The sequence below is a fragment of the Ranitomeya variabilis genome, chromosome 6, assembly GCF_051348905.1.
Source record: "Ranitomeya variabilis isolate aRanVar5 chromosome 6, aRanVar5.hap1, whole genome shotgun sequence".
Taxonomy (NCBI): Eukaryota; Metazoa; Chordata; class Amphibia; order Anura; family Dendrobatidae; genus Ranitomeya; species Ranitomeya variabilis.
Window position 1 is genome coordinate 566,916,403 of NC_135237.1, and position 19,283 is coordinate 566,935,685.

General features: G+C 42.9%; 1 protein-coding gene across 1 annotated transcript in view; it reads right to left on the minus strand.

Annotated features, from left to right (window-relative positions):
• The window catches only part of LOC143783331 (uncharacterized), a 29,080-nt gene extending 12,167 nt beyond the window's left edge, over positions 1-16,913 (minus strand). Inside the window, exons 1-3 of the mRNA XM_077271733.1 lie at positions 16,652-16,913; positions 9,530-14,830; positions 6,247-6,320 (exon numbers count right to left, since the gene is read on the minus strand). Coding sequence (XP_077127848.1) covers positions 6,247-6,320; positions 9,530-14,830; positions 16,652-16,913 — 5,637 coding nt within the window. The remainder of the gene's footprint in view (positions 1-6,246; positions 6,321-9,529; positions 14,831-16,651) is intronic.
• Between the last annotated feature and the right edge of the window lie 2,370 nt (positions 16,914-19,283).

The following is a 19,283-nucleotide window of genomic DNA, read 5'->3' on the forward strand; positions in this document are numbered from 1 at the left end:
ACTCCCAATCATCAGAAAAGACCAAAATATCATCCAGGTACACAATCATGAATCTATCCAGATACTCTCGGAAGATGTCGTGCATGAAGGACTGAAACACGGAAGGGGCATTAGAAAGCCCAAAAGGCATCACCAAGTACTCAAAATGACCTTCGGGCGTATTAAATGCTGTCTTCCATTCATCGCCCTGCTTTATACGCACAAGATTATAAGCTCCTCGAAGATCTATCTTGGTGAACCAACTAGCCCCCCTAATCCGAGCAAACAGATCGGACAGCAGAGGCAAAGGGTACTGAAATTTGACCGTGATTTTATTTAGAAGGCGATAATCTATACAGGGTCTCAGAGAACCATCCTTCTTGGCCACAAAAAAGAACCCTGCACCCAAAGGTGACGAGGACGGACGAATATGCCCTTTCTCCAAAGACTCCTTTATATAACTCCGCATAGCGGTATGTTCTGGTACAGATAAATTAAAAAGTCGACCCTTAGGGAACTTACTACCAGGAATCAAATTTATGGCACAATCACAATCCCTATGAGGAGATAGGGCACTGGATTTAGGCTCATCAAATACATCCTGGTAATCCGACAAAAATTCAGGAACTTCAGAAGGAGTAGAAGAAGCAATTGACACCAAAGGAACATCGCCATGTACCCCTTGACAACCCCAACTTGACACAGACATTGCTTTCCAATCCAGGACTGGATTATGAACCTGCAGCCATGGCAGACCCAACACGACAACATCATGCAAATTATGTAACACCAGTAAGCGAATAACCTCCTGATGTGCAGGAGTCATGCACATGGTCACTTGAGTCCAGTATTGAGGCTTATTCTTGGCCAATGGCTTGGCATCAATTCCCTTTAGTGGAATAGGCAATTGCAATGGCTCCAAGATAAAACCACAGCGCCTGGCAAATGACAAATCCATCAAATTCAGGGCAGCGCCTGAATCCACAAAAGCCATAACAGAGTAGGATGACAGAGAGCAAATCAAAGTAACAGACAAAATGAATTTAGGCTGTACAGTACCAATGGTGACAGACTTAGCGAACCTCTTTGTGCGCTTAGAACAATCAGAGATAACATGAGTGGAGTCACCACAGTAAAAGCACAACCCATTCTGACGTCTGTGATTTTGCCGTTCAATTCTGGTCAGAATCCTGTCACATTGAATAGACTCAGGCTTCTGTTCAGAAAACACCGCCAGATGGTGCACAGGTTTGCGCTCCCGCAAACGCCGATCAATCTGAATGGCCAAAGACATTGACTCATTCAGACCCGCAGGCGTGGGGAACCCCACCATAACATCCTTAAGGGCTTCAGAAAGACCCTTTCCGAAAATCGCTGCCAGGGCACACTCATTCCATTGAGTGAGCACAGACCACTTCCTAAACTTCTGACAGTAAACCTCTGCTTCATCCTGACCCTGAGAGAGAGCCAGCAAAATCTTCTCTGCCTGGTCTACTAGATTAGGTTCCTCATAAAGAAATCCAAGCGCCAGAAAAAACGCATCCACATTTAGCAATGCAGGACCTCCTGGCGCCAGGGAGAATGCCCAATCTTGAGGGTCACCACGTAACAAAGAAATAATAATTTTAACTTGCTGAGCAGGGTCACCAGAGGAATGAGGTCTCAGAGAAAGAAATTTGCAATTATTTTTGAAATTCAAAAACCTAGATCTATCTCCAGAGAACAGCTCAGGAATTGGTATTTTAGGTTCTGACATAGGACTGCGAACTACATAATCCTGAATGCTTTGTATCCTTGTAGCAGGCTGATCCACACAAGAGGACAGACCTTGAATGTCCATATCTGCAGCTGAGTCCTGAACCACCCAGAGATTAAGGGGAGGAGAGAGGCTAAACACACTGCAGAGGAAAAAAAAAAAACTTCAGAGCTTCTCTTATCCCTTTTTTGCGATGCATTAACACTTTACGGGCCTGCTGTACTGTTATGATCCTGGTGGTTAGAACACATGAACTGACCTGATAAGTAAACCCCAAAATATGGACAAGCTCTGGGAATGTGGGAACTTTACTGACCGCAATTCTGATCCTATCAAACCACACTATAGGCAGCCGTGGAGCGTCCCTAACTCGGCCTAGACGCCTCGTTCACAGCCTGAGAAACTAGCTACCCCCAGAGATAAACAAAGCCTCACTTGCCTCAGAGAAATTTTCCCCAAAGTGTAAGCAGCCCCCCACAAATAATAACGGTGAGTTTAAGGGGAAAACACAAACATAGAAATGAAAATAGGTTTTAGCAAATGAGGCCCGCTAATAACTAAAAAGTCAGAAGATAGCAAGGAATCTGTGCGGTCAGTATAAAATACTACAAAAGTATCCACGCAGAGAATACAAAAAGACCCCCACACCGACTCACGATGTGAGGGGCGCAACTCCGCACCCCAGAGCTTCCAGCTAGCAATCAAATAGCATATAAGCAAGCTGGACTGAACTCATAACATACTGAGAAATATTTTCAAATAGAAATGAGCAAAAAAGGACTAGCATGAACTTAGCTTCTCACGAGGAGACAGGTCACAAGGGAAGTTCCAGAGAGATCTGAACCAGTACTGAATACAACGACAGCAGGCAACAAGTAAAGGTCCAGATGGAGTTAAATAGGCAGCAGGCCTAGCAGGAAACAAGGCAGCTGGAGTCCAGCTACAGACCAGCCGTAACACTAAAAGCCACCAGAGGGAGCCCATGAACAGAACTCACAAAGTACCACTCATGACCACAGGAGGGAGCCCGAGAACGGAATTCACAACACCTAAGCTATAATAAATACCAGTTGTAAGCTGTTATATTTATTAGTGAATAAATATGTATTCACTGTTGAACAGCTGGAGAGTACAGAGATTAATCCACTCTCATCCATTAGTGATCGGGTGCTAAAATCTGAAGCCTGGGAATTAGGGTGTCAACATGGGGAATAGTAACTGGTGGCTAAATCTTCAATTTTGGGAGTAATTATATAAGACGTGAAATAAGAGCTTTTATTTTATCACTATCTGTTTAGTGGCGCAGCCGTTGGGAGTATCGCTCAGGTCCACAATATATACAATAAACAAAATAGAAACTCTGACTTGTTTTATAGACTGGAAACATGCGGAAATGCAGCTCAGCTTATTGTGAAGTGTTTACTTTGGCTTAGAAATCCCCTAGCGGACAGCTGGCGGCTGTGTGAATGTATTAGGGTGCGGCCACAATGTCATTATTGTGTTATTACTGATCGGATCAAGGTTTGTGGTTTGTTACTTTTATTGTTGTTGGCTTTTGTTTAAAAAAGAAGTAATAACCTTGTAATGGCGATCTGCAGCTCGTGGTATAAAGGAGGCTGGTGAAGTGTGTGAGCAATGTGCGGGAAGGATGGAATATAGAAGCTATTTGGCGAAGCTCCATGAGAGAAAAGTATGAAAATTTGTTTTCTAGTGGAGCGAAAGAAAGAGGTAGCTACCAGGGCCGGACTGGCCATTTGGCAATTCTGGCAAATGCCAGAAGGGCCTGTCTGGTCATGGGCTGCCTTGTCTGCTACGTTGTTAACAGAATCAGTGTTCTCAAGACACCCATACTGTTAAGAGTTGCGACGAAGCACAAAGTTGCTGACTCCGTCACTCACCCCAGCAGGCCATGGGTATCATTAGATATATTGGTCTTGTAGTAATTCTTGCTTTCCTCCATCCAGGGTAATGTTAGTAATATATCCCATCTGGTGCTTGGGGATGGGGACAGCATGGGCCTGTGTGATTTCAAATGTCAGGGCTGAATTTCAGTCCCAATCCGTACCTGGTAGCTACTATATAAGTCAGCGTCCAAGGATCCTTTAAAGAGGTTGAAAGGACGTTGTACAGTAGGTGATAACTTATAGCACAGTGGGGGTCTGACCACGAGGACCCTTATAGAACGGTGGGGGTCTGACCACCAGGACTCATGTAGAACGGTGGGGGTCTGACCACCAGGACTCATGTAGAATGGTGGGGGTCTGACCACCAGGACTCATGTTGAACGGTGGGGGTCTGACCACCAGGACTCATGTAGAACGGTGGGGGTCTGACCACCAGGACTCATGTAGAACGGTGGGGGTCTGACCACCAGGACTCATGTAGAACGGTGGGGGTCTGACCACCAGGACTCATGTTGAACGGTGGGGGTCTGACCACCAGGACTCATGTAGAACGGTGGGGGTCTGACCACCGGGACCCTTATAGAACGGTGGAGGTCTGATCATCAAGAACCTTATAGAATGGTGGGGGTCTGACTACCAGGACCCTTATAGAATAGTGGGGGTCTGATCGCCAGGACCCTTATAGAACGGTGGAGGTCTGATCATCAAGAACCTTATAGAACAGTGGGGGTCTGACTGCCAGGACCCTTATAGAATAGTGGGGGTCTGATCGCCAGAACCCTTATTGAACGGTGGGAGTCTGACCGCCAGGATCCTTATAGAATGGTGGGGGTCTGACCATCAGGACCCTTATTGAACGGTGGGGGTCTGACCATCAGGACCCTTATTGAATGGTGGGGGTCTGACCATCAGGACCCTTATAGAACGGTGGGGGTCTGACCATCAGGACCCTTATTCAATGGTGGGGGTCTGACCGCCAGGACCCTTATAGGCCCTTTTGGCTCTGACTGTCAGGACAATTATAGAATGGTGGACGTCTGATTGACAGGACAATTATAGAACAACAGAAAACCTTTTTAAAAGGTCGGACATTGCTTTATAGAGAGGTTTCCTCTCCTAGGGAACACTTTACTTCTTTAGTTCTGTGACAGAGCTAATTTGCATATTTATATCCCATGGAGCAGTTAGACTCCATAGTCAGCTAGTCTTTTGATGCAATGCGCACATAAATGGGACCCGTATGGTCTTCATAACTGTCACATGTACTGTGGGGCGCAAATCACCTTTTAGAAGGTTATCTTTTCTATCAGACATTACCTTTAACAAGCCTTGCAATGTGACCTGGGATAAATGCCAAGCCAAAAACTCATCTACAGACAGGTGTTTTGGGGGTGCTTGCCCCTCATCAGCACACAGAGGTCTGGCTGACTGAGCGCGACACCCATGAGGAATTTTTGGCTCATTACAGGGTTGCACAATGACTTCTATCTTAGCTGATCCTCCTTGATATGACTTGTGAGATCATTTTTTTCATTTGGCGATAGAGCTAAGTTGTAGACTTTTCTCCTATGGGGCTTTTCCTGTAGGACTCCATACTTTGCATGACACTGATGAGGAGTAACCAGTCCGGCACAGCTTTCTGTAGATGACTCTCTGGATTGGTCGTATTGGAAGGCTCAGGGTTGGACATTATGTTGGCGTTTGCCGGATAGTTTATTTTGTTCTAATCAGATTTAGTTTGTATACTTTCCTCCCATGGTGCATTGCCAGGTGTACATACTCAGCTTATCTCTTTACAGAGCTTGTCCAGGCTTGTGGTTAAAGTCTTCATGTGACTGCAGACTTTTGAATCCTCACAATGCATGCGGTAAAGAATCTTCGACACCAGGAGCGGGTGGTCATGTGACAGCTCATATGTGATGTGTATACTTCTGGCCACATTCCGACTAGACGTGCGTGGCCTTGCTTCATTCACTAGTATTGAGCGAGGCCGGGCACATCTAGTCAGCTTGTGACCGCATGTGTTCAAATCGCATACTTGCCATCACGCGATCGCCCGCTCCTGACACAGGAGAATCCTCACAGCGCAGACTGTAACCTCATGCCTGGACATCCCCTTTAAAGAGAATGACTAACCCCCACATTGCCTAAAGGGATTCTCACCAATGAGGGGCAAACACCCTGAAAAAGCTGTCTGCAGATGAGTTTCAGTCTTGGTCATTTTGCTAGAGACTTACACGGCAGGTACCTTGGGATTACCGGCGAGATTCTGCTGCATGATCCATTGGACGCTGTATGCATGGAGGTGTGAAGAAATTGCTTTTAGTGAAGAATACAGCTCCTGACAGAGCCTTTATGGTTGTGCAGCTGTATAATACACAGACTTTGGGTATGAGCCGTCAGGGGTTTTCATCTACAGACTTATGACTGCTACCTCTCGATCACTAACCTGAGATACCAGGGATTCTAAAACGATGGTACAAACAGACACAGATGTCGGAGCGAGTGCACAGCCCGTATACAGCCCGAATACAGCCCGTATTCCTGTTACCAACTTTCCTGTTCCATGAAGTTCACAGCAAATCTAAGAAATCGAACACGAGTTACCTTCTCTACCAAAGCATTGATTGTGTAGTTATCGGATGAGATGCTCGTTAGCTTAAGTCTCAGGACTGCGGTAGCTGAAAAATATAGACATGAAAAATTGTAATTAGGATGTCAGGGTGATGCCACAGAAGGCAACAAGATGGCTGCATGTTACTGGAATGTATAAGAAGGGTTAATATAATCAGGCGTCCCTTCTCTGACATCACTTCCTGCTCTTTAATAGCCGGAGGCGGTGCAGCTTCAGCCAATAGCGGCAGAGCAGGAAGTGATGTCAGAAAAGGGGCACCGATTGGCCGGAGGCGGTGCAGCTTCAGCCAATAGCGGCAGAGCAGGAAGTGATGTCAGAGAAGGGGCACCGATTGGGAATTTCCATTACATCTCAGTAATGTGCAGCCATTATTCCTCTGTTGCGGTTACATCAATAGTTTATACAGCGGCCGGGAAGGGACGGTGGTAAAATCATTTTTGGTCCTGGTGTTACATGAAAGTAATAGTAAGATCTTAATTATGAAGATTTCATTAGAGATCCACTTTAAAGGAGAATTCTTACTACAAGAAGTGATATATTAATAAGTTCAGAGAGCTGCCAGACTCCATAATTGGGGGCTACTGACCCCCTTACTCCACAGTATTGGTCCTGTCCACCTGATGTGCAAGGAAGTCCAACATATCCAAATTCTCCTTCTTGGTTATGGTGGAGTTCCCTTAATCTATTCATAGGACTTTCGGACCCCATCTGCACAGCCAGGATGAGTCTTCAGACCTAATTTTTGGCATTTTTTTGTGTAACTGGAAGCCATGTGACTTTTACCTCTGAGAGTATTATTATTATTTATATAGCACCATTGATTCCATGGTGCTGTACATGAGAAGGGGTTACATCAAAATTCAAATATCACTTACAGTAAACAAACTATCAATGACAGACTGGTACAGAGGGGCGAGGACCCTGCCCTTGTGGGCTTACATTCTACAGGATAATGGGGAAGGAGACAGTAGGTCGGGGGTTGCAGTAGCTCCGATGGTGTTGAGGATCCCGTGTGGTCTTTACAGGCTGTAAGCTTCTTTGAAGAGATGGATTTTCAGGTTCCGTTTGAAGGATCCAAATGTGGTGGATAACCGGATGTGTTGGGGCACTGAATTCCAGAGGATGGGGGATATTCGGGAGAAGTCTTGGAGGTGATTGGGTGAGGAGCGAATAAGCGTGGAGGAGAGAAGGAGGTCTTGGGAGGACCAGAGATTACGTGAGGGAAGATATTGGGAGATTAGTTTGGAAATATACGGAGGAGAAAGGTTATGGATGGCTTTGTAGGTCAGTGTTAGTAGTTTACCCTGGGAAATTGGGAGCCAGTGCAGGGATTTGCAGAGGGGGGAAGCGGAGGAGTAGCGAGGAGAGAGATGAATTAGTCGGGCAGCAGAGTTAAGGATGGACTGGAGGGGTGCGAGAGTGTTAGAAGGTAGGCCACAGAGGAGGATGTTGCAGTAGTCGAGGCGGGAGATGATGAGGGCATGCACAAGCATTTTGGTAGCGTGAGGGTTGAGGACAGGACGGACGGAGTATACAGAGGTACTACGAAGTACACCAGAAATTAAAGTGTACCTGTCACTATTGGTTTACCAGAGGGGGGCAAACAATTATAGCTCTACCACAAAACATATAATGTTGCCTCAGAGCAGGTAATAGTTAATATATAATTCATTTATTACAAATAATATACAGAGAGAAATCATTAAAATAAATGCGGTAAATCATTATTTAGTTTATCCCCTAGCACCGCTGTTGCAGCGCCGAGCACTAGTGGTCTAAAGGGACTCTTACCCCGTGTCCTTGGGGCAGAGTCCTGTGACCCAATACTAGCATTCTCTCTGCGGTATTGCGGCACCTTATACCGTCTTTATAATTATTTGGTGCGTTCTGCCAGCCCTAACAGCACGTTTCGCTATGGTGCTTCTTTGGGGGGGCGTATAATTTATTTGGTGCGTTCTGCCAGCCCTAACAGCGCGTTTCGCTATGGTGCTTCTTTGGGGGGGCGTATAATTTATTTGGAGCGTTCTGCCAGCCCTAACAGCGCGTTTCACTATGGTGCTTCTTTGGGGGGGGGGGGGGGGGCGTATAATTTATTGCACTTGCTCCTTTTCTATATGAAAGAATTATTATCTGAGATTGTTTCTTTTGGTTTTCTCTGTAGTCCCATTGGGACTAGTTATGATATTGTTTTTCTGCATTGTGTACTAACCTTATCAGACGTGGCACTAAGGTGTCACTATCCCCTCTCTTTATTTCATGTATTTATTTTAATGATTTCTCTCTGTATATTATTTGTAATACATTAATTATATATTAACTATTAACTGCTCTGAGGCCCATTTTTTCTTGGTTACACTGTCACTATTGGTGCCTGATCATGGGAAATAACACTATTTCTGGACATTATATGACATGGATTTTGCATTTTTCACCAGTTTTCCCCTCTGCATGTCCTAACTCTTTTTTTCAGAACTATTTGGTGGAGACTAGCTGCGATGATGTCTCCTATTTATTGCACACACATACATTGGGGATTTCTTCTCTTCTGTCTCTATGTAGCCCACTTTCAGAATCAGCAATGTGAAGGACATTATATAACAGTATTGAGCAGTGTAGCTGTGAATATAGCTCTGAGTTATATAAAACACTTTTGTGAAAACTGCAGCATTGAGGACATTATGCAGGAATACTGAACCATGTAGCTATGAATTCAGCTCTAGGGTGAGAAAAACACTAGCAAACTGTCTCATGGTGGAAAATTATTAAACGATACTAAGTAGAGTAGATGTTAATCCTGCTCTGGTAGGACATAAAACACTTTTTAGAAAGCTGCAGCATGGAGGATATTATAAAGCATAGTAGAGTCTATGAATCCAGCTTTACGGTGGGATAAAACACTTACTAGAAAGCTGCAGTATGGAGGACATTATGGAGGAATACTAAACCATGTAGCTGTGAATTCAGCTCTAGGGTGAGAAAAACACGAATTAGCTGCAGCATGGTGGAAAATTATTAAACAATACTAAGTAGAATAGATGTGAATCCTGCTCTGGTATGAGATGAAACAATTTTTAGAAAGCTGCAGCATGGAGGATATTATAAAGCATAGTAGAGTTTATGAATCCAGCTTTGCGGTGAAATAAAACACTTACTAGAAAGCTGTAAAACAGTCTATTTCTCTGTCTCTTTCACTCTTCTCTTTCTTGTCACCCGAATGTAAATCTATATTAGTTATCAAAATGACACATAACTTACCGACTGTCACATTTTGTTCAGGAGTGGTCACTGTAGTACTGGTCGTAGTATTGAGCACAGGGTTGATGGTTGTATATTCTGAAATAACTGAGGACGATGAAACCACTGAGGATGGAGTAGTCACTCTTGTTGCACTTTGTATAGTACTAGTTAGTAAAGTGTCATAGGGCCCGGAAGTTGGACTGGTTGCAGTGCTGGGGTCAATAGTCGTTGAAGGTAAGATGGAGGTAGATGATTCCGGTACATTGGTTGTAGTATTTGTCTCCAGGCTGATGATAGTAGACGGTGTAGTTATTGAGGTTGAGTCTACGTTGTGTTGAGAACTCAGTGCTGGAGAAGTGTTGTTTGACATGGCGGTCATAATAATTGTGCTAGTAGGTTGAGCAGTAGTTACATCAAAGCTCGAGGTCACTTTTCCAGAGGACACAGTCTCAGTTAAAAAGGAAAGTTCTGTTGTAGAAGGGGCAATTTCGGGTGTAGGAATTGTAGAAATGTGATTGCTAATATTAAATATTATTGTAGAAGTTCCTGGTATGTAATCGGATGTCACTTCAGTTGGGGCTGAAGTATCTGTAGACATCATTGTGGTATCTGGGAGTGCTGTGTATGTCTGATCGATGGTGGATCCAGCTGAAGTCACACCAGAAGTCACAAGTGATTTGAATCCCTCAGTTGTATTTATGGTGGCGGTAACAGATCCATGAGATGTAACTATGGTAGGAGACATATCAGTGGTGGCATCTGATCCCTTACTTGTGTCTATGGTAGTTGTGCTATCAGTTGTATGTCTTCTCTCAGTTGTATCTGTGGTAGGACTTATACTGGGAATTGTATTTAATATCCCAGTTGTGTCCATGGTAGGATTGGTGTCAGTAATTGTGTCTTCTCTATCACTTGTATCTATGGAAGGACTGATATTAGTAGTTGTATCTAATCCTTCACTTATATCTATGATAGCAGTGGTGTCAATAGTTGTATATATACCTTCAGTTGATCCCACGGTAGTACGGATATCAGTAGTTGTGTCTACTGCTTTGGTCGTATCTGTAATATGACTGATATTGGCACTTGTATCTATTGGCTTAGTTGTATCTATGGTAGAACTGATATCAATAGTTGTAGCTACTCTCTCAGATATATCTATGATGGCACTGGTGTCAATAGTTGGTCCTTCAGTTATAACTATGATGGTACTGGTGTCAATAGTTGGTCCATCAGTTATATCTATGATGGCACTGGTGTCAATAGTTGGTCCTTCAGTTATAACTATGATAGCACTGGTGTCAATAGTTGGTCCTTCAGATGTATCTATGATGGCACTGGTGTCAGTAATTGGTTCTTCAGTTACATCTATGATGGCAGTAGTGTCAATAGTTGGTCTTTCAGTTATATCTATGATGGCACTGGTGTCAGTAGCTGGTCCTTCAGTTATATCTATGATGGCACTAGTGTCAATAGTTGGTCCTTCAGTTGAATCTATGATGGCACTGGTGTCAGTAGTTGGTCCTTCAGTTATATCTATGATGGCACTGGTGCCAGTAGTTGGTCCTTCAGTTGTAGCCATGGTGTCAATAGTTGGTTCTTCAGTTACATCTATGATGGCACTAGTGTCAATAGTTGGTCCTTCAGTTGTATCTATGATGGCACTGGTGTCAGTAATTGGTTCTTCAGTTACATCTATGATGGCACTAGTGTCAATAGTTGGTCCTTCAGTTATATCTATGATGGCACTGGTGTCAGTAGTTGGTCCTTCAGTTATATCTATGATGGCACTGGTGTCAATTGTTGGTCCTTCAGTTATATCTATGATGGCACTGGTGCCAGTAGTTGGTCCTTCAGTTATATCTATGATGGCACTGGTGTCAGTAGTTGGTCCTTCAGTTACATCTATGATGGCACTGGTGTCAATTGTTGGTCCTTCAGTTATATCTATGATGGCACTGGTATCAATAGTTGGTCCTTCAGTTGTATCTATGATGGCACTGGTGTCAATAGTTGGTCCATCAGTTATATCTATGATGGCACTGGTGTCAGTAGTTGGTCCTTCAGTTGTATTTATGATGGCACTGGTGTCAATAGTTGGTCCTTCAGATGTATCTATGATGGCACTGGTGTCAATAGTTGGTCCTTCTGTTGCAACTATGATGGCACTGGTGTCAATAGTTGGTCCTTCTGTTGCATCTATGATGGCACTGGTATCAATAGTTGGTCCTTCAGTTGTATCTATGATGGCACTGGTGTCAGTAGTTAGTCCTTCAGTTACATCTATGATGGCACTGGTGTCAATAGTTGGTCCTTCAGTTACATCTATGATGGCACTGGTGTCAATAGTTGGTCCTTCAGTTGTATCTATGATGGCACTGGTGTCATTAGTTGGTTCATCAGTTGTATCTGTGATGGCACTGGTGCCAGTAGTTGGTCCTTCTGTTGCATCTATGATGGCACTGGTGTCAATAGTTGGTCCTTCGGTTGTATCTATGATGGCACTGGTGTCAATAGTTGGTCCTTCAGATGTATCTGTGATGGCACTGGTGTCAATAGTTGGTCCTTCTGTTGCATCTATGATGGCACTGGTGTCAATAGTTGGTTCTTCAGTTGTATCTATGTTGGCACTGGTGTCAATAGTTGGTCCTTCAGATGTATCTGTGATGGCACTGGTGTCAATAGTTGGTCCTTCGGTTGTATCTATGATGGCACTGGTGTCAATAGTTGGTCCTTCAGATGTATCTGTGATGGCACTGGTGTCAATAGTTGGTCCTTCTGTTGCATCTATGATGGCACTGGTGTCAGTAGTTGGTCCTTCAGTTATATCTATGATGGCATTGGTGCCAGTAGTTGGTCTTTCAGTTATATCTATGATGGCACTGGTGTCAGTAGTTGGTCCTTCAGTTACATCTATGATGGCACTGGCATCAATTGTTGGTCCTTCAGTTATATCTATGATGGCACTGGTATCAATAGTTGGTCCTTCAGTTGTATCTATGATGGCACTGGTGTCAATAGTTGGTCCATCAGTTATATCTATGATGGCACTGGTGTCAGTAGTTGGTCCTTCAGTTGTATTTATGATGGCACTGGTGTCAATAGTTGGTTCTTCAGTTACATCTATGATGGCACTAGTGTCAATAGTTCGTCCTTCAGTTGTATCTATGATGGCACTGGTGTCAGTAATTGGTTCTTCAGTTACATCTATGATGGCACTAGTGTCAATAGTTGGTCTTTCAGTTATATCTATGATGGCACTGGTGTCAGTAGTTGGTCCTTCAGTTATATCTATGATAGCACTGGTGCCACTAGTTGGTCCTTCAGTTATATCTATGATGGCACTGGTGTCAGTAGTTGGTCCTTCAGTTACATCTATGATGGCACTGGTGTCAATTGTTGGTCCTTCAGTTATATCTATGATGGCACTGGTATCAATAGTTGGTCCTTCAGTAGTATCTATGATGGCACTGGTGTCAACAGTTGGTCCATCAGTTATATCTATGATGGCACTGGTGTCAATAGTTGGTCCTTCTGTTGCATCTATGATGGCACTGGTGTCAATAGTTGGTCCTTCTGTTGCATCTATGATGGCACTGGTGTCAATAGTTGGTCCTTCGGTTGTATCTATGATGGCACTGGTGTCAGTAGTTGGTCCTTCAGTTACATCTATGATGGCACTGGTGTCAATAGTTGGTCCTTCAGTTGTATCTATGATGGCACTGGTGTCATTAGTTGGTTCATCAGTTGTATCTGTGATGGCACTGGTGCCAGTAGTTGGTCCTTCTGTTGCATCTATGATGGCACTGGTGTCAATAGTTGGTCCTTCTGTTGCATCTATGATGGCACTGGTGTCAATAGTTGGTCCTTCAGTTGTATCTATGATGGCACTGGTGTCAATAGTTGGTCCTTCAGTTACATCTATGATGGCACTGGTGTCAATAGTTGGTCCTTCAGTTGTATCTATGATGGCACTGGTGTCAATAGTTGGTCCTTCAGATGTATCTGTGATGGCACTGGTGTCAATAGTTGGTCCTTCTGTTGCATCTATGATGGCACTGGTGTCAATAGTTGGTTCTTCAGTTGTATCTATGTTGGCACTGGCGTCAATAGTTGGTCCTTCAGTTGTATCTATGATGGCACTGGTGTCAATAGTTGGTCCATCAGTTATATCTATGATGGCACTGGTGTCAATAGTTGGTCCTTCAGTTGTATCTATGATGGCACTGGTGCCAGTAGTTGGTCGGTCAGTTGTATCTATGATGGCACTGGTGTCAATAGTTGGTCCTTTGGTTGTATCTATGATGGCACTGGTGTCAATAGTTGGTCCTTTGCTTGTATCTATGATGGCACTGTTGTCAATAGTTGGTCCTTTAGTTACATCTATGATGGCACTGGTGTCAGTAGTTGGTTCTTCAGTTGTATTTATGATGGCACTGGTGTCAATAGTTGGTCCTTCAGATGTATCTATGATGGCATTGGTGTCAATAGTTGGTCCTTTGGTTGTATCTATGATGGCACTGGTGTCAATAGTTGGTCCTTTAGTTACATCTATGATGGCACTGGTGTCAGTAGTTGGTCCTTCAGTTGTATTTATGATGGCACTGGTGTCAATTGTTGGTCCTTCAGATGTATCTATGATGGCACTGGTGTCAATAGTTGGTCCTTCAGTTACATCTATGGTGGCACTGGTGTCTATAGTTGGTTCTTCAGTTGTATCTATGTTGGCACTGGTGTCAATAGTTGGTCCTTCAGTTGCATCTATGATTGCACTGGTGTCAATAGTTGGTCCTTCAGTTGTATCTATGATGGCACTGGTGTCAATAGTTGGTCCCTTGGTTGTATCTATGATGGCACTGGTGCCAGTAGTTGGTCGGTCAGTTGTAACTATGATGGCACTGGTGTCTATAGTTGGTCCTTTGGTTGTATCTATGATGGCACTGGTGTCAATAGTTGGTCCTTCGGTTGTATCTATGATGGCAGTGGTGTCAATAGTTGGTCCTTTGGTTGTATCTATGATGGCACTGGTGTCAATAGTTGGTCCTTCAGTTGTATCTCTCCTCGTACTGTTATCAGCAGTTGTTGTAGCAATGATAATCTCTGATGTACCGATAGCTACAGCCTGGCTTCCATTAGGGTCTACCGTGGTGGTGATACTGACTTCCGGTAATATGGAGGGTGTGATGCTGCCATCTTCAGTTTCCTCAGCTGTGGTGTCAGGCTCAGGTGACGGTGTGTACGTCTGCTCTGTTCCTATTGTTGATGGACCTGGCAATGAATATGCAGCTGTAACTGTCTGACTGGTGGTGGGAACAGCCGCTGCAAGGCACAATAAGTGGTAACCTATGAGATAGATAGATAGATAGATAATAGATAGATACTAGATAGATAATGGATAGATAGATAGATAGATAGATAGATAGATAGATAGATAGATAGATGGATGGATAGATAGATAGATAGATAGATAGATAGATAGATAGATAGATAATAGCTATTGTGATGCAGTGACCTCTGTTACAGGTAGGGGGCGCCAGAGTGGCTCAATGATATTGAGGTCAGGAACTTTTGGTCAGGGTCATTTGGATGGTTTGGGTTGTCATAATGATTTAAAATGAGAAACACAGTAGTTTGACAATAAATGGCTTCACCCAACCACTAACCATGAGTGGAGAAAAAGTTTTGGTGTAATTCATATTTTCTGAAAAAAGGCCAAAAAAGCAAAAATTCTGCCAGGGTCTGTAAACTTTTGAGCACAACTGTAGATGATACACAGATGATTGATAGATAATAAAGAAAAGAAAACGAAAAGTGGCACAGGCAGATAGCGTCCCTGGGTGCCTCCATAAACAGACAAAAAAAGCAGGCAGCACACCAGTTCAGGGTGAAAAAATGTGGCTATTTAATTGCCCAAAATGGCGACGTTTCAACTCAGGAGCCTTGGGCAATTAAACAGCCACATTTTGTCACCCTGAACTGGTGTGCTGCCTGCTTTTTTTGTCTAGATATATGATAGATAGAGGATAGGTGATAGATAGATAGATAGTTAGTAAATAGACAATAGATAGATAGATAGATAGATAGATAGATAGATAATAGATATATAGATAGATAGATAGTAAATAGATAATAGATAGATTGATAATAGACAGATAGATAGATATTAGATAGATAATTGATAGATAGATAATAGATAAATAGATAGATAATTATAGATAGATAGTAAATAGATAATAGATAGATAATAAATAGATAATAGATAATTGATAGATAATAGATAGATAATAGATAAATAGATAGATAATTATAGATAGATAGATAGTAAATAGACAATAGATAGATAGATAATAGATAGATAATAGACAGATAATAAATAGATAATAGATAATATAGATAGATAAGTGATTGATGATAGATAATCGATATATAGTAGGTAGATAATAGATAATAAATTAATAATAGATCGATAGATAGATCATAGATATATAAATAATAGATAATAAATGATAGATAATATATATATATATATATATATATATATATATATATATATATATATATGATAGATAGATAATAGATAGATAAATAATATATAGATAGATAACAGATAGATAATACATAGATGATAGATAGATAAGTCGCTCTCTCTCTTACCATATAGCAGCAGGCTCAGGATCCCACATAAGGTCCAGCTCCTCCTGGGGGTCATGTTTTTTGGGTCTGGACCTCCTCCTGGTGATGATGGGTTTATTTTCCGCCTGTGCTCGCTCGCCCGTACTCCTGACCTGTGGGTGGATCTTACTTCTCTCCGGAGCATTTATGTGACTTTTATGGCCGTGTGTACATTACACTCAGCAAGCATGCCTGACTGTGGACGGGAAGGAAACCTGATCTTAGGGCCGAGATTTCTGTACTAAATTATGTTAAGAGAAGGAGAGCGAGTGCAGTCACATCATACAGTCAGAACGTGTGCCCCCTTTATACCACATCGGGGGGCTTCCTTATCTTGTTGATGACTGAGCGATTTTTCTGCTGTTGCTCTTTCATATTTCCCTTCCTTCAAGAGCCATAACTTTTATTTTTCCCTCTGTATTGGGGCCAGGGTGGTAGTCACGACAAGGGGCTTCGATGTTCCCAAACCATGGCACTCCGCTGCATAAACATCATGTCCAGTCTGAGTAATGGGTGTGCAATGCCAGTCACTCACTTGTGAAATTGAGTTGTCTTCAGGTTGCTGCATTCTGGAGTTATTCAGCACCACACAATGAAGGTCTGAGTCCAAGTTCATTTTTAATAAAACAACTTTACTGAGCTCTTCCACTTTTACCACAGACACGGCACCGTAATCTTTACACTTCAAGGACATTCCTTTCCTTAAGCTGTCCCTGGTCCTTCCTGTCATTTCTGTTCCCGTACCGTATTGTCCGGTACCGCAGCTCCTTGAGTAGCCATGCTAGCTTCTTCCTGATGCTCCCCGTCCACGTTCCCCATCCTGGGTGAAACTAAATCCTTTTCAGACCGTAGGGCTTGGACGCTCCAGGATTTATCATTAAGCCTAGCCGCTGTCTCTTTCATGCTGCTCTAATCCTCTCATGTCTCATACCGCCCGTAGGGCCTGGACTTTTGAGCTTCTCCTCACAGACTCTTTGCTCTCACAACCTGACAGCTCTGCTCAACTCTTCAAACTGATTACCTCAGGGAGACACATTTCCCGCACAACTTGTCCCCGCCCCCTTTTCCAACTGTAACTCCTGCTCAAGCCAGTTCTTATCTCAATCTAATCTTACTCTACAGTGCCCCCCAGTGTTCTAACTCCTAAATGACCCCTTATTAATACTAAACCTTACTCTATCACTATATCTCCCTATCCCTAACCCATAAAGATATATATAACTTACTCAGTACATATACATAACCACGCTGTTCGATGTATTAATACACAATAAAACCGTATCACACAACACATCACTTCAGGTAAAACGTACCCGCTTTATTAGGAAAGTGTGCAAAGGTATGTAGGGCATAAGCTAGCCCCCAATACACCCCTTACACCTCCACATGGTTGTATGAGGTTTGTTTTTTTGCAGGACGAGATGTTTTGTGTGGAACCGTTCATTTTATATGTAATGTTCTGCGAAGGGAAAGAAATCCTATTGTAGTGAAAATAAAATGCATTTCTGCCATTGTTTTTTATTTTATTTTGTTTTCATGGTGTTTATTGTGTGGTAAAAAGCATCTGTCCTCATGATTCTCCAGGTAAGGAAAATTACAGAAATACCAAATGTATCTGTATATAATGTATATGTGAAGGAACAGCACACCGCTGCTGCCAATCGTCAGGACAATATGCAACTGACCAAAGCCTGACGGAGGAGGCGATGGCTGCTTTCACTACTAGGCCGATTATTGGGGAACTGACAGTGACCGTATAATAAGTACACCACCGATTCCAACACATGGAAAATATATATACTGTATATACCCCGGTATGCGCACTGCCAGTTCACAATAACCCACGACGACCACTCGCTGCCACCACCAATCGTTTGTACAAGTATTACGGGTGAAGTAGTGGAGAGGGTTCGAGAGACATAGAACATTTTGAATGTTTTGTGCTGTATTTTCAGTGACACTTAATCCTGGCTTCTCTGTGTTTTTTTTTCCCTTGCAAGATTTCCCGTACAGATTCATTAATTTTATGTTTTTATAGATCAGACTTTTACAGATGCAGTGATGCTGAATGTTACTACTTTTTAAAAAAATCAAATCAATGGATTGCACTAACGATCGTTCTATAGCGCACAACATGGCCAATTTCCCCTGCGATGGAGATAAGGGAGCAACATTTGACAATTTGTCAATTAGCAATTTTTTTTTTTATTACTGTGTTACTGGAGTCATAACTGTTTCCTTTTACGGATTGTTATTTGTAGGTTGTATTTTTTTAATGCCATCATTTTTGGGTTTTTGTATTTTAAAAATGGAATGTAACAAAAATTGTGCACTTTTTTTTTATTTTTATTTGCAGCATTCACCTTGTGGTTTTAGTGATGTAAGAACTTTATTTTGAGCATCAGTACAATTGTGGTCCAAGAATTAGTGTCCACCTGCCTAGATGCTGCTTTTGCTGTTGACTGTGGCATCTAAGGGGGTAAACTATAGGAATCCCCATACATCAGTACGAGGGAGCAGACCCCTGTGCCTCATCCCCTTCACTACAAGAGTGACGACCTCTACAATCACTCAGAATTGGCCGTCGATCCAAAGTCCCAGAAAACTTTGTGAACTTCCCTGTCTGTATAATGGGGAAGTAATAAAGGTAATACCGGACAGAATTGTCCCTTGTCCTTATTACATACATGTTACAGCAACAATGTAGTCAATGATTAGAGGACGTTTCACATAAAAAGCTTCTTCCTAAAAATGTGGGAAACCAGTTGATTTCAATGTTCGGTGACAATGTGTCCCTGTTGATACATAATCTCCAGTGGTTACTGGTTCAGCCAGTTTCTAATATATAATTGCCTAGAATACTACTTCTTGCAATTTGTGCCAACTTCCGTGGCTTTGTCCGGAGCTATTGTCCGGAGCTATTGTCCGGAGCTATTGTCCGGAGCTAATGTCCAGAGCTAATGTCTGGAGATAAGTGACGTCACCAGTGTCCTACACCCAGGCAGAGCACAGGGGCCCCAGGCAGCATATGGGGCCCCAGGCAGAGCACAGTGGCCCCAGGCAGAGCACAGGGGCCCCAGGCAGCATATGGGGCCCCAGG